This window comes from Serinus canaria, chromosome 22 (genome assembly GCF_022539315.1).
Source record: "Serinus canaria isolate serCan28SL12 chromosome 22, serCan2020, whole genome shotgun sequence".
Taxonomy (NCBI): Eukaryota; Metazoa; Chordata; class Aves; order Passeriformes; family Fringillidae; genus Serinus; species Serinus canaria.
Window position 1 is genome coordinate 2,563,463 of NC_066335.1, and position 15,837 is coordinate 2,579,299.

At 49.7% G+C, this 15,837-nt stretch overlaps 1 protein-coding gene across 1 annotated transcript in view; it reads right to left on the reverse strand.

The window, feature by feature from the left end:
* UNC5D (unc-5 netrin receptor D) overlaps nucleotides 1-15,837 on the reverse strand; it is an 88,762-nt gene that overhangs the window by 59,074 nt on the left and 13,851 nt on the right. The window contains exon 2 of the mRNA XM_050982757.1: nucleotides 7,932-8,150. Within this exon, the coding sequence (XP_050838714.1) occupies nucleotides 7,932-8,150 (219 nt within the window). The remainder of the gene's footprint in view (nucleotides 1-7,931; nucleotides 8,151-15,837) is intronic.

Consider the following 15,837-nt stretch of genomic DNA (forward strand, 5'->3'; position numbering starts at 1 on the left):
AGAATAAATAAATATAATATAATAAATATAATAATTATAATATAATATAATATAATATAATATAATATAATATAATATAATATAATATATATTATATATTACATAATATATAGTATAATATGAGATATTATAATAAATATAATAAACATAATTATGTGATTAATATAATATAGTATAATGTAATATAATAACTATCATTAATACAATTAATATAATATAATATAATATAAATAAATATATAATATACAAAATAAATATATAATATAATATAATATATAATAAATCAGCCTTCGGAGAACTTGGAGTCAATTTTCATCTCTCACCTCATCCTGGGGTCCCTCACTCCACCACACGCCCCCACCATGATCTTTGCACCTCGGAATCCTCGTCCCTGGTGCCTCCCACGCCCAGGATGTTTGTCTGCATTCAGCCATGCACAATAAAAATGTCTTTGAAGGACGTCTCCGTGCCCTTGCAGACCTGTGGCCCCTGAGAGCAGGAGCATTTCCCCCAGACAGAGCCCAAAGGTCAATCCCAGCCTCCAGGATCCTCCCACACCTTTCCTGGGGCACCCCTGGGACGTCCCCCAGACCTGCAGCCACCTCTGCATGGCAGCCTGGGGAGAGCAAATCCAACCCAAAGCTGGCTCTGGGAACCATTTGAAAGAGTCAGAAAAACATTAAATGGAAATAGAAAACACTCAGGCCTTGTTCTTCCTGCTCTCTCCTGCAGCACAGTCCCCAGGCAGTTCTTTCCCCTCCACTGGAAACGGAGGCAAACCCAATCTCACCGTATTTCATGCCTGTGGAGTTTATAAAGCAGCAAGAATTCTAAACCTGAACTCCATAAAAATTGGCTTCCACTTAATCTCAGGCATCATTAACAGCTGGGCAGCCACTCCTCAAAGGCACGGGGAAGTCACTGAGCTCCTCTGGCAGGAGGAGGGACAGGGTTCACTGGGGCTGCTCCAGGAGGGGCAGCTCACACAAGCTCTAAATCCTGCACAAAAATACAGAAGGTTTGATCCTTTTCCAGCAACAGGAAAAGGGGATTTTTACTTCTTTTCATTAAGCCTGGCTTACAATGAAACCCAAAGACAGGGACAAACCCTTGACAGCTCCCCAAGTTGTCTCCAGAATCCTTTCAGTGCCTCAAATATTTATTCCCATGCAACAAACAAACACAGGTTTTCTGGCTGCTTTTTGTTTTCCCCCTGGTGTTGATGCTGTTTTGAACAAAACTGTTTACAAAGCCTCCCTTTATTTCCTGACACGGTGACAACAAACCCTGAGGAACAAAGGCTCTGCCAGAGACCCTGCCAGGAAAATGCACCCCCTGAACCAAACCATCCCTGCTCTGCCAGCCAAAAATCCTTGGATTCTGGCATGGGAATGTGTTTTTCAGAGTGATCTGTCGAGGTTTAAGGTAAGAGAAGCTCTGGGGAGCTCCCTCAGAGGGGACTGGAGTGCTGGGGGCTGAGCAGGGCTGCCCTGGCTGAGGGTTTGGGATCCCATTCCCACCAGGAGCAGCTCGCTGGGGGAAAACCCTCCCTGGATGATGCAGAGCTGACCCTACTCACACCCTCCTGCTCCCTTCCCTGCTGGGGATTTTGGGAAGCAGCAAAGAGAGGTGTGGGAGCTGCCCCTGCTCACAACGACAGGATTTTGATACCAAACAAGAAAGAGTCATCACTTGATGATGAATTTTGGAGAAGCTGAAGCCACTCCTTGGCTCGGGGGTGCTGCAAATTTCTGAGCAGGCGTCAGTGAATTCAGGCATTTACAGCTCCAGATTTATTAAGGTGGAATATTCTCCAGCCCAGCTCTTCCTTTCATTGACATGGCATTTAATTAATCTATAAATCAGGCTGTATTTAATGTGGCAAACAAAGAGCACACAGGGCTTGGGGAAGCTGGTGGTTCAGCGTTTTGAGAATGGGCCAGGAAGGAATTCAGGTCCTCTTAAAGGTCTCCCAATCGACCCATTGACAAAATAAATGCATCCAAAACTTCAGAATGTCGGAATTGTTGGGGCTGGACGGGACCTCTGGAGAACAGGGGCTCTTTGGGGGGGGTTGTGCTTTGTTTATGGGGAATGTGCAGCGACTTCCATTTGTTTTAGGAACAACAACACAGAGCAAACCTGCTGGGAGGAGAGGAACGTTCTCCATTTATCGCCCCTGTGTTTCACCAGTGTTAGGAAAATGAACCCCCAAACAGCAGAGGTTTGTGCCCAAACAGGAGACAGAGGAGCCCTTTGGCTTTATTCCAACCCAGGCAGAGGCCATGGGGCATCCCCTGGGGTCTCTCCAAGGTTTGGAGGATGCAGCCTCCCTTTTATCCCAATTTCCAGCCACATTTCCCTTCTCTCTTTCCCCATTCCTGAGGCACTTGAGAGGTTCAGACTTCCCAGAACACCTGATCCCAAAGATTCCCCTCTAATGCATAACCCTCCCTTTTCATTTTTAATTCTTACTGAATTTAGGGGTTTCCCAATTGTTTCTTTCATTACTCAATGTCTAATTTAATTTACCAGCCAACCTAAAGTTTATCTGTAAAATCAAATCTCTTTTTCCATTCCCCAATCAGTGGAGTCCTTCCCATGGTTTCTTTTCTCTCCCAGAGCTGGTTTTATCCCCCAGCTCGTTTGGAAACACAAATCCCCGTTGCTCTCAACCAGCAAACAAATCCACCTCCCTTCTGCACCTCGGGAACCACCGGGAAAATCCTTCCTGGGCAGTGACAGCGGGTGAAAAACCCCTGCAAATCAAAGCAGGCACCTCGTAAAGCACCTCGACGTTTTACCTGCGCCTCCAATAACTCCAATAAACACCGCCAGCCCAACCCTTTAAATTATTGTGCAAATTAGAACCATCATCTTTTGTTTTACAGTAAAGCCGTGCAGAATATCAAGTGCTGGCTGTGGCACCGAAATGCTGATGGGCTCTGCTGGATGCTGGAGCTGGCAGCAGATGAATAATTGCTCTCCGTGTACTAAACACAACGGAGCTGCAGAGAACTTCGGCATTTGTCAGCTTTATTTGTTTAAATGAGAAAAACACTGACAGCAGTTATTGCTGTAATCCTTCCAGTTATCAGACAAGGAGACGGCGAGCGGGGCTGAGCCTCGGCTGAACCCAGCCTGAAAGAGCCTGGCAGGTTCTGGAGCGTGCAGGAAATGCAGCGGAGGGGAATTAATCAGCCCCTAATTGCCAGACTTTCATGGCAGAGCTCTGCTCTCCCTTGATGAGCAGGGCACAGAGGGAACACAGACCCTGCTCTGCCATATAATAATAATAATATAATAAACAGGAAAAGCAGAGGCAGAGCAGCAAAGCCACCATGGGGACACTGCAGGCAAAGCCTTCCAGACGTGCCCAGAGTCCTGCAAAACCTTCCTTGCCCTCTGCTCCTGCTCACAGACACTCCTGGGCCTCTCTGAGCCCTTCATTCCTCTCCTGTAAAACCTTCCAGTCCTGCAAAACCCTCCCTGTCCTCTGCTCCTGCTCACAGACACCCCTGGGCCGCTCTGAGCCCTTCATTCCTCTCCTGTAAAACCTTCCAGTCCTGCAAAACCCTCCCTGTCCTGCTGCTCCTGCTCACAGACACTCCTGGGCTGCTCTGAGCCCTTCATTCCTCTCCTGTAAAACCTTCCAGTCCTGCAAAACCCTCCCTGCCCTCCTGCTCACATGTCAGGACTCAGGACATCCCTCTGTCTGTCCTGGACTGCCCAAACCCTGCCAGGGGGCTCAGAGACCCTGGCACAGAGCCCCAGACCCCTGGGACTTTGATTGTGACCCATGGAAAAAATTACCAGCCTTATCTGAGGATCTGCAAGCCACGGCAGTTTGAGTAGAATGGCAGTGAATTTATCACAGGGTGAAAAATGGATTTTGGGGGTTTTTAGAATGGGGGTTCAGGGGGCAAGATGGAGGAATCTGGGCCTGTCCAGCCTTTCTCCTTCTTCTTCTTGGCCTCCACCTTCTGGGTGATGGTGGCACTTTTGGGTGGGTTTAGAGTAGAAGCTCACTGTCTAACATAGATGATAGAGATTGGGAAGTAATTGTAAACATCGTTTTTAGTATAAAAACTTAACACCGCCCTGAGGGTGCCAGTGTGCCTCTGTCTGTCCTGCTGAGCAGACCTCAGCAGGCCAGGAGAAAGAATTTTACAGATAAGGAACAATAAACAACCTTGAGAATGAGAATAGAAGAATCCTGACTCCTTTTTTAAGCACCGGGCTGGGAAAAGAGACTTTCAACCTTTTCTTGGGGTCACTGTGAGCAGCAGAGCCCCCGAGGCTCACAGCCACCCCTGGGCTGCTCTGAGCCCTTTATTCCTCTCCTGTAAAACCAAACCCATGGAAATCTGGGCTCTGTGTGCCCATCACAGTGACAGAGCCACCCCTGGGGGGTCCCTGCCTTGGGGACACCCCGGTGCCACTGCAGCCCCAGTGCCAGGAGCTCCCACAGGAGCTGGGACAGGTCCCCTCCATCAGCACCAAACCTCCCCCACCTGGGGCTCTGGGTGCTGTTTTTCACCCCCCCTCCCCAGCCTCTGGGGATTTTGGTGCCTCACAAGCAGGGGAAGGACACAAGGGTCAGACCCTGTCAGTGCAGTGAGGGCCCAGATCCCCTTTAACCAAAATCCCTGCTTTTGGCACCAATCCCAGAGCAGCTTTCCCAGCTGGAGCAGATCCAGGCTGGGCCTGGGGACAGACTCAGCTGTGCCCCAGACTGGACTCCAGACACTGCCAAAAACCCTGACAGCTGCTGCTCCCCGAGGCTGAGGGAGAGTTCCAGAGGAATTCCAGGCCATGGATGGGATCCTGGCACAGAATTCCCCTCAGTGCTGCCTCTCTCTGCATTTCTGTGCCCTGAGGGCCCTGCTGGGAACACCTGGAACACCTGGGAACACCTGGGAACACCTGGGAACACCTGGAACACCTGGGAGCACCTGGGAACACCTGGGAACACCTGGAACACCTGGAAGCACCTGGGAACACCTGGAAACACCTGGGAACACCTGGAACACCCACTTAGCCCTGCAGTGGGTTTGGGCTCCAGAGCTTTGGGCCATCTCCAGCCCTGGGCTAAGCCCAGCCCTGCAGCGTTTCTGTGGTCGGGGGATGTGAAAAATGCCCATTAATGATTGGCTTTTGGCAAATATTCAAATGATTATTAGATGTGTTGTGTTGGAATGTTGTGCTGTGTTAATTCTCTTCAGTAGTGTGGTAAATATAATTTAGGTTATAACAAAATGTTAAAATAGAAGCTGTGCTGTGTAAGATAGTTTTTTTTTAAGAGAGGACTCACAGTGAGACAGCAGCCACAGGACACCTGAATCTTTCAGAGAAAAGGAATTTATTGATCTATTATCAGGAGAAATGAACTTCTGCCCACCTCACTCACATCAGGATCCAGAGGCAGAAGCTGACCCTGCCGAGACAGAATCCTGTGTGTGACTGGAATTGATGCCCCATGGATGAGGTGTGTGAATGTGCAACAGGCTGTGGCTTTAAGGGTTAATCCTCTGTTAACCTGGCTCCTTTTTGGGCTTATTTTGCCCAGAAAAAGAGGGCAAAAGGAGAAGACCTGGACATCCATAACTCTCTGTTTTTATTGTCTCATATTGTCCTAATCCAAAGAGTCCAAATTTTTTATTCCTCTAATTACATTACTATTTTTAGAACCATTTTATTCCTATTAAACTTTTAAAATTTAAAACCCCCAAGTGATTGGCGTTTTCCACAGGGGACTGGAACCAGATGAATTTTCTCCCAACCCAAACCACGGCAGGGTCCCAGCCCTGCTGCTCCCTGTCTCCAACCCAACATCCCTGATGCCATTTAAACCCCTCCTCGTGTTACCAATCTTGGTTTGTTCTGTTATTAACCCAAAGCTTAGAAAACATAATTGCAGCACTCACAGAGAGATTTTCTGTAACCATATGGAAGGAAAGCTTTTAGGGACGACATTTCTCCCATATTGATTCAGCAGTGCCTTTAGAAGTAAAGGTTATGCCTATTAAATTATTTCTGAAAAGGTAACTGTGCAAAAATTAAAATTCATTCAGATTAGCATTTACCAAAAAAAAAAAGAAAAAAAAAAAAAAAGAAAACCCTTTAATACGAGACTTCTTCAGAATGTGTCACTTCAAAAGAATGCCAAGCACTACTTTAAGAGGTGTAACTTCTTTTTAAATGGCATTTTTGCCTCTAAAAAAAGGAATTTCTTGTGTTGCTGGAGAAGGTGTTGTACACAGAGCGCTGCTGCCAAGGCTGGGGGTTGCCTAGCAATGCTGGGAGGGAGCAAGAGCAGCCAGAACTGTGGGGCCACAGCATCAAAGGGGTCTGCACCACTCAGAGAGAGCAGCTACAGGCTCTGCTGGGGCTGGGAAAACCTCCTGATCACCCCCAAAGCTCTCCCTTCTCCTCCTCCTCCTTCTCCTCCTTCTCCTTCTCCTTCTCCTTCTCCTTCTCCTTCTCCTTCTCCTCCTCCTCCTCCTCCTTCTCCTTCTCCTTCTCCTTCTCCTTCTCCTTCTCCTTCGCCTTCTCCTTCCCTTCCCCTCCTCTCTTCCTTCTCCGCCTTCTCCTTCTCCTCCTTCTCCCCTTCTCCTTTCCTCCTCTCCTTCTCCTTCTCCTTCCCTTCTCCTTCTCCTTCTCCTTCTCCTTCTCCTTCTCCTTCTCCTTCTCCTTCTCCTTCTCCTTCTCCTTCTCCTTCTCCTTCTCCTTCTCCTTCTCCTTCTCCTTCTCCTTCTCCTTCTCCTCCTCTCTTCCACACACTCTGGGCACTGTGGATTTCTCCTGCTTGGGTTATTCCCACCCCCATTCCTGCAAAATCTGGGGCTGGGGGCAAACCCCAGGGTTCAACCCAGCAGGAATCCCATAAAAACTGGGGCTGGGGGAAAACTCCAGGGTCCAACACAACAAAAATCTCATAAAAACTGGGGCTGGGGAAAAACCCAGCAGGAATTCCATAAAAACTGGGGCTGGGGGAAAACTCCAGGGTCTAACCCAGCAGGAATTCCATAAAAACTGGGGCTGGGGATAAACCTAGCAGGAATCCCACAAAAATCCCCCACAGGGGGCAAACCCAGCTGGAATTCCGTAAAATCTGGGGCTGGTGGCAAACTCCAGGGTCCAACCCAGCAGGAAGCCCACAAAAACGAGTTTCCCTATTCCCAGCTCCTGCTCACCTGGGGCACCTCCTGCTCACCTGGGGCACCTCCTGCTCACCTGAGAGCAGCTCCTTCTCACCTGGGGCAGCTCCTTCTCACCTGAGAGCATCTCCTGCTCACCTGAGAGCATCTCCTGCTCACCTGAGAGCAGCTCCTGCTCACCTGAGAGCAGCTCCTGCTCACCTGGGGCAGCTCCTGCTCACCTGGAGCAGCTCCTGCTCACCTGAGAGCAGCTCCTGCTCACCTGAAAGCAGCTCCTGCTCACCTGGGGCAGCTCCTGCTCACCTGGGGCAGCTCCTGCTCACCTGGGGGTAACTCCTGCTCACCTGAGAGCATCTCCTGCTCTCTTGGGGCAGCTCCTGCTCACCTGAGGGTAACTCCTGCTCACCTGGGGCAGCTCCTGCTCACCTGAGAGCAGCTCCTGCTCACCTGGGGCAGTTCCTGCTCACCCAAGAGCAGCTCCTGCTCACCTGAGGGTAACTCCTGCTCACTTGGGGCAGCTCCTGCTCACCTGGGGCAGCTCCTGCTCACCTGAGAGCAGCTCCTGCTCACCTGAGAGCAATTCCTGCTCACCTGAGGGTACTCCTGCTCACCTGAGGGTAACTCCTGCTCACTGAGAGCATCTCCTGCTCACTGGGGCAGCTCCTGCTCACTGGGGCAGCTCCTGCTCACTTGGGGCAGCTCCTGCTCACCTGGGGCAGCTCCTGCTCACCTGAGAGCAGCTCCTGCTCACCTGGGGCAGCTCCTGCTCACCTGTGGCCTCGTCCAGGCTCTCGTGGGACACGTGCTCGTTCTGGTGCACCCACTCTCCGTTGCACTTGAAGAAGATCTGCATGGCGGGCGCGGCCCTGCAGCGCAGCACGATGGGGTTGCTCTTGATGATGTAGGAGTCGTCGGGCTCCTGCAGGAAGTGCGGCAGCGTCCCCGGGGCCGAGGGCAGCGACTCGGGCAGCGCCTCGCCGCTCTCATGGCCTGCAAGGCAACCAGAGCACAGCCCCGTTGGTCCTGGGCCGCCAGCATCGCCCTTCGCTGCTGGAGGGAAAAATCAACCCAGGGCATCATTTCCGATCGGTTTTACTCCGGGTTTTACTTAGGATTGGTTTTACTCCGGGTTTTGTTTAGGATCAGTTTTACTCTGGGTTTTATTTAGGTTCAGTTTTACTCCGAGTTTTACTTAGGATTGGTTTTACTCCAGGTTTTGATTAGGATTGGTTTTCCTCAGGATCAGTTTTACTCCAGGTTTTGTTTAGGATCAGTTTTACTCTGGGTTTATTTAGGATTGGTTTTACTCTGAGTTTTACTTAGGATTGGTTTTACTCCGGGTTTTATTAAGGATTGGTTTTACTCCAGGTTTTGATTAGGATTAGTTTTCCTCAGGATCAGGTTTACTCCAGGTTTTGTTTAGGATCAGTTTTCCTCTGGGGTTTATTTAGGATCAGTTTTACTCTGGGTTTTATTTAGGATCGGTTTTACTCCAGGTTTATTTAGGATTGGTTTTCCTCCAGGTTTTATTTAGGATCAGTTTTACTCCAGGTTTATTTAGGATCAGTTTTCCTCAGGATCGGTTTTACTTCAGGTTTTATTTTGGATCAGGGTTTATTTAGGATCAGTTTTACTCTGGGTTTTATGTAGGATCAGTTTTCCTCAGGATCAGTTTTCCTCCAGGTTTATTTAGGATTGGTTTTCCTCTGGGTTTTATTTAGGATTGGTTTTACTCCAGGTTTTGATTAGGATCAGTTTTCCTCAGGATCAGTTTTCCTCCAGGTTTATTTAGGATTGGTTTTCCTCTGGGTTTTATTTAGGATTGGTTTTACTCCAGGTTTATTTAGGATTGGTTTTCCTCCAGGTTTTATTTAGGATCAGTTTTCCTCCAGGTTTATTTAGGATTGGTTTTCCTCTGGGTTTTATTTAGGATTGGTTTTACTCCAGGTTTATTTAGGATCGGATTTTATCAAATCCCTGAAATTTTCCACGTCAGTTTTTGGGATTCAGGCCCTTCAGTGCTATCCACAAAAAAATAAAAATCATTTTTTTAGCAGCAGCAAACGGCAGAAGAGCAAAGCCTCACCCACAATTCTTGTGGGTTTCACTCCTGGAAAATTACCTTGCAGGAAGGGTTTTGTGTTTTAGGCCAAAAGGGACTTTCAATCTTTTTATGACAATAATAGAAATGAAAAAGAAAAGAGGGGGGAAAAAAAAGTTAGGAGCAAACATTAAATTATTCTGTGAGATAAACAAACTGCTGCTGTCAGAGCACATTAGGAGATCTGGACAGGGATGAGTCAGGATTTCAAAACTGATTAGGATAATTTAGATGTTAAAATGAGATCTCAAACCCGTGAAAAGCTGGGAGTTCTGTAATATCTTTATTTTTTTTTTTTTCAAAGAATTATTAAAAGTGAGAGGCATTATTCTTTTTGAAATTAAAAAAAAAAAAAACCAACCCAAAAGTTAAAGTGTCCCCAACCAGCCGAGGAACTCAGGATAAAAGCAAATAAATCTGGCAATAAATTGTGCAGAGACTTTTCCCAGCTGCCCAAACACAACTTCCCAACTTTGTGGTACCCGAAAAACAAAGCTCTGAAAGTCCCAAACGGGGCTGAATTCTCCTCTCGGGTCCAGCAGCTGGGAGCAGAGGGAGCTCTTTCCCTCTCTGCTGGGATTTGGGATTTGGGATTTGGGATTTGCCTCTGTCTGGGGCTTGGGATTCTCTGTCTCTGCCCAGGATTTGGGATTAGCCTCTGTCTGGGTTTTGGGATTTTCCCTCTCTCTGTCTGGGGTTTGGGATTTTCTCCTCTCTGCCCAGGATTTGGGATTCCCCTCTCTTTGGGGTTTGGGATTTGGAATTTTCCCTCTCTCTGGGGTTTGGGATTTTCCCTCTGCCCAGCTCAGCTCATCCCTGGGTTCTCAAAATTCCAGAATTCCCAGCCCAGCTCATCCCCATGTTCCCATCACTCCCAAATTCCCAGCCCCACCTCATCCCTGTGTTCCTGAATTCCCAGCCCAGCTCATCCCCGTGTTCCCAGCACTCCCAAATTCCCAGCCCAGCTCATTCCTGTGTTCCCAGCACTCCCAAATTTCCAGCCCAGCTCATCCCCGTGTTCCCAGCACTCCCAAATTCCCAGCCCAGTTCATCCCTGTGTTCCTGAATTCCCAGCCCAGCTCATCCCTGTGTTCCCATCACTCCCAAATTCCCAGCCCAGCTCATCCCCGTGTTCCCACCGCTCCCAAATTCCCAGTCCAGCTCATCCCTGTGTTCCCATCACTCCCAAATTCCCAGCCCAGTTCATCCCTGTGTTCCCACCACTCCAGAATTCCCAGTCCAGCTCATCCCTTTGTTCCTGAATTCCCAGCCCAGCTCATCCCTGTGTTCCTGAATTCCTAGCCCAGCTCATCCCTGTGTTCCCACCACTCCCAAATTCCCAGCCCAGCTCATCCCTGTGTTCCCACCACTCCCAAATTCCCAGCCCAGCTCATCCCCATTTGTTCCCAAATTCCCAGCCCAGCTCATCCCCGTGTTCCTGAATTCCTAGCCCAGCTCATCCCTGTGTTCCGACTCCCAGCCCAGCTCACCCGTGTTCCCAGCTCCCAAATTCCCAGCCCAGCTCATCCCCATGTTCCCAGCACTCCCAAATTCCCAGCCCAGCTCATCCCCGTGTTCCCAGCACTCCCAAATTCCCAGCCCACGCCGAGCTCCACCAGTGCTGCAGCTCCCTCTCACCCCTGATATCCCACATTAACTCCTCCCGACCCTCCTGCTTCCCAGGGATGTAAAGGATAAACTCCCCGTGGCTCTGCCCTAATCCTTCCCATCAAATATTTGGGTGACAGGTGGAAAATTGTTCTGCCAGCTGAGGAAGACAAAATCCATTCCTCCCAGCAATTTTCCGCCGTGGAAACTCCGAAAAACGAGCGTGCGGTAAAGTTGTGGAAATCAATCTGGGCTTTAAAGAGGAAAAGTGAATCCCCCACAGCGAGGGGGGATCTTCAGGCACAGAGGAACCCCCGGATCTGGGAGTTAAAAATCTCATTTCTGCTGCTGAGGGCCAGGCTGAGTGCCAGGCTGAGGGCCAGGCTGAGGGACAGGCTGAGGGACAGGCTGAGTGCCAGGCTGAGGGCCAGGCTGAGGGACAGACTGAGTGCCAGGCTGAGTGCCAGGCTGAGTGCCAGGCTGAGTGCCAGGCTGAGGGACAGGCTGAGGGACAGGCTGAGGGACAGGCACAGGGCCAGGCTGAGGGACAGGCTGAGGGCCAGGCTGAGGGACAGGCTGAGGGACAGGCTGAGTGCCAGGCTGAGTGCCAGGCTGAGGGCCAGGCTGAGGGACAGGCACAGGGCCAGGCTGAGGGACAGGCTGAGGGACAGGCTGAGTGCCAGGCTGAGTGACAGGCTGAGGGACAGGCTGAGTGCCAGGCTGAGGGCCAGGCTGAGGGACAGACTGAGGGACAGGCTGAGGGACAGACTGAGTGCCAGGCTGAGTGCCAGGCTGAGGGCCAGGCTGAGGGACAGACTGAGGGCCAGGCTGAGGGCCAAGCTGAGGGACAGGCTGAGGGCCAGACTGAGTGCCAGGCTAAGGGCCAGGCTGAGTGCCAGGCTGAGTGCCAGGCTGAGTGCCAGGCTGAGGGACAGGCTGAGGGACAGGCTGAGGGCCAGGCTGAGGGACAGGCTGAGGGACAGGCTGAGGGCCAGGCTGAGTGCCAGGCTGAGTGCCAGCTGAGGGGACACTGCACAGCTGGGGACACTGAGCACCCCTGGGGATTCTGAGCACAGCTGGGGATACTGAGCACAGCTGGAGACACTGAGCACAGCTGGGGACACTGCACAGCTGGGGACACTGGGCACCCCTGTGCCCCTGCCCCCCTCTCTCACACCTTTGTTCCCAGGAGAGAGAAGGAAGTTTGTCACATCCCTCCTTTAACCCAGCCCTGGTTCTCCTCTGCCTCTCTCAGAACCATTCTGGGAGTGTCAGACCCATTTCATGAACCTCCAGTTCCCTGGAATTCATCAAGGGAATCTCCACCACCACCCCATCCCTGGCTGCAGGAGGGGAGGGCATTTATTTTTCCTAGTGAGGATTAATTTGTTGATAAAACATTGCTGGCCCTTCCTGTGCCCCAGAGATGAATGTGCATCCTCTTGCAATCCCTTCTGCATCCCCAATTTATTTCTATCCCAGCCACACTTCTTTATAAAAATGATGCATTACATTTATTAATTATTAAGTGGGTTACAAACTTGAAGAATCTTTCATACATTTATTTAACATCTCGATTTTTTTTCCCTTGGAGCAATATGCAAGCAATATAAATCTTTAAAGGGAAGGAGGATCCTCCAGCACCCCAAAGAGGTGGAGCTGTAACTAAAAGTGTCCCAGCACGGGGTGTGGGAGGAGGATCGGACTTCTCTCAGTGCCTGACCCCACCTGCTGCCCTCAGCAATTCCAGCCAGGAGCCCTGAGTGGAACATTTCTGTCCAGAGCCATCAAAAATGCAATTTATGGCCCATGGAGCTCAGCCTGAGCCTGCTGAATTCACAGCACAACCCCCAAACCCTTCCCTGCTCCAGACTGCAGGAGAAATGGGTGAGCAAGGCAAGGAGGGAACCACACAAATTATCTCCACCCAAATTAGCTCCACCCAAATCAGCTCCTCCTAAATCAGCTCCACCCAAATTATCTCCACCCAAATTACCTCCACACCAATTAACTCCACCCAAATTATCTCCACCCAAATTATCTCCACCCAAATCAGCTCCACCCAAATCAGCTCCACCCAAATTATCTCCACCCAAATTATCTCCACCCAAATCAGCTCCACCCAAATTGACTCCTCCCAAATCAGCTCCACCCAAATTAGTTCCACCCAAATTGTCTCCACCCAAATTAACTCCTCCCAAATTATCTCCACCCAAATTATCTCCTCCCAAATCAGCTCCACCCAAATGAGCTCCACCCAAATTAACTCCACCCAAATTATCTCCACCCAAATTACCTCCACACCAATTAGCTCCAGACAAATTAGTTCCATCCAAATTAATTCCACCCAAATTACCTCCTCCCAAATTAACTCCTCCCAAATTAACTCCACCCAAATTGTCTCCTCCCCTCCTCCAAATTTTATCTTTCACCCGCTAATTCCTGCCTCGTTCCCAGAGCTGTGTCTCTGATGAGATCTAGGTTCAGTTAATCTTCATTACTGAGACAACAATTTGGAAATGCTCATTTGGAAAAAAAATAAAAACCAACAAAAACAACACAACAGGAGCTCAGAGAGAAATTCAGCTTCATTTCAACCAGAATGAGGGAGAAACCAGGCTCCAAACCTTCATTCCAGTGCTGAGAGCTCAGCAATAAAAAACGAGGGAATTACAATTTAGGGACACTCAGAGGCTGAGTGAGACATCACAGGGCAACTCTCAACAACTGAGCCCAAAATCCCCGACCAGCTCATTAAAACTGGACTGAGCAACGCTGCAGCTCCTCCAGGTGCCTCTGAATTGCTGAGAAAATTGGGCCCATCAAGTATTAACAGACATAATTCCAACATGTTGGAATTTAAACGGGGGTTTAGAGGAGAAGATTTGGAAGCTGGATTTCCCAGCTCCTGTAAAATCCTGTGCTGGGTGTGTTGGCAGGAATCTCCCAGTCCTCGCTGCACTTTTGCACAAATTGAATTTAATGATGGAATATTCATAATCAGGAATTTTATTTCATTGTGGTTGGGGAAACAAACTTGAGCTGCGGTTCAACAATAAAGTGTGGGATGTAAAATTTTACAGCGGTTTTTCTGACAAAACAAATTTGGGATTTCTGCCCAGTTCTTGACGTGTCCAGTGTTCCCTGAACAACAGTGAAAAATCCCAATTAATTGATGTTTTCTACACGTGCAGAGAGACCGAGCCACAGATGTTTCAGATCTCTCTGTAAATCACAAAGCAAAACAAGTGACATAAAGGAATACTCAATGTGTGTTGCAGCAGCTGGCTGAACACAGAAACCAATGGAGGGGGAGCTGGGCACTGGACTGGAGCAGTTTGGTTCCACAAAAGCTTCTTTGACCTGGGTGCTCCTCTGTGCTTTTTCAGGGTGTTCCAGCAACAAATATTTCCTGAAAACACAACCCTCAATTAAAATTCAACTAGTAAAGGATCCTGGTTAAATATTTTTACAAGCCTATGAGGACTTGGGATTTGTCGATCTTTGTGGCTCCCATCAGTGTTGTATGCACCAGGACCACACAGATTTCAGAATATTTTGCAGTTCTATTCCACCCTCCCTTTGCGCTAAGGTGGTGAGTTTGGATTAAAGCAAAGGGGATATCCCACAAACAAAAAACAAGGAGAGCAAAGCCAACCCCACACAGCCCACCACACCCCTGTTTTGGAAGGAGGAGAACACTCCCTGCCTGCCCAGGCACAGCCTCACGGTAGGGCTTCCCCAAAGGGAGTCTGGAACTTTCCCCTTTTTTCCTGCCTAAGCCAGCCCAGGGTGACAGGACGAGGCCAACCTGAGGAACTCCCCAGCTTCATCCCCCAGGCCCAAGACATTTCTGGATAATCACCCAAACATCCTCAGGAACGTTTTCCCATTTCGATTGTGATAAAACATCAAAACATCTAAGAGTTGTTTTCCCATTTCCCAAATGGTCCTTGTACTACCACCCATTCCATTTCTCCCCCAAAACCATCACCAGGAGCTGTTTTCCCATTTCCCAACTCACTCCCATTATCCCACATCCCAGTGCCATTTTTCCCATCCCAAACCATCCCCCAGGAGCTGTTTTCCCATCTCCCAACCCATTCCCATTACTCCCCACCCCAATCCCATTTCTCCCACCCCAATCCATCCCCCAGGAGCTGTTTTCCCATTTCCCAACTCACTCCCATTATCCCCCATCCCAGTGCCATTTTTCCCATCCCAAACCATCCCCCTGGAGCTGTTTTCCCATCTCCCAACCCATCCATTCCCCCATCCCATTCCCATTTCTCCCACCCTAATCCATCCCCCGGAGCGGTTTTCCCATTCCACTCACTCCCTTATCCCATCCCAGCCATTTTCCCATCCCAAACCATCCCCCAGGAGCTGTTTTCCCATCTCCCAACCCATTCCCATTACTCCCCACCCCAATCCCATTTCTCCCACCCCAATCCACCCCCCAGGAGCTGTTTTCCCATCTCCCAACCCTGTCCCCTCACCCCCCACCCCATTTCCCTGCTCAGTGAATCAAACCCCGGGGCTGGTGACGCCCCCCCTGACTCTGCTGTCACCACCTCCCCTCCCCTCCCTGTCACTTCTGCTGCCGTCCCCATCAGCAGCCTCAGCTGCCTGTTTACTCAGCCCCCCGTGGGGGGAAGGAACAAAAGAACCCCCCGAAAAAACAAAGGGAAAGAGAAAAACAGCCCCCAAAAAAGCCCCTTTTGGAAACGCTCTCCCGCAGGAACCTCCCACACCCGCCGCCCCTACAGCTGACGGTTTTGTGCAGCACAAAGATTAATAATTTTCAAAACCTGACATTTTCCATCTGAATCACAAGCTACTTTGTGAGAAATCTTTTCCATATCCTGCTCCGTGCTGCTTCTCACGCTGAAGGGCATTTTAGGCTGGTGAGACGCTTTTGTCATGGTAAAGACCCGGCGGATTTCCAGCTGGTGGCTCTGCAGAGGA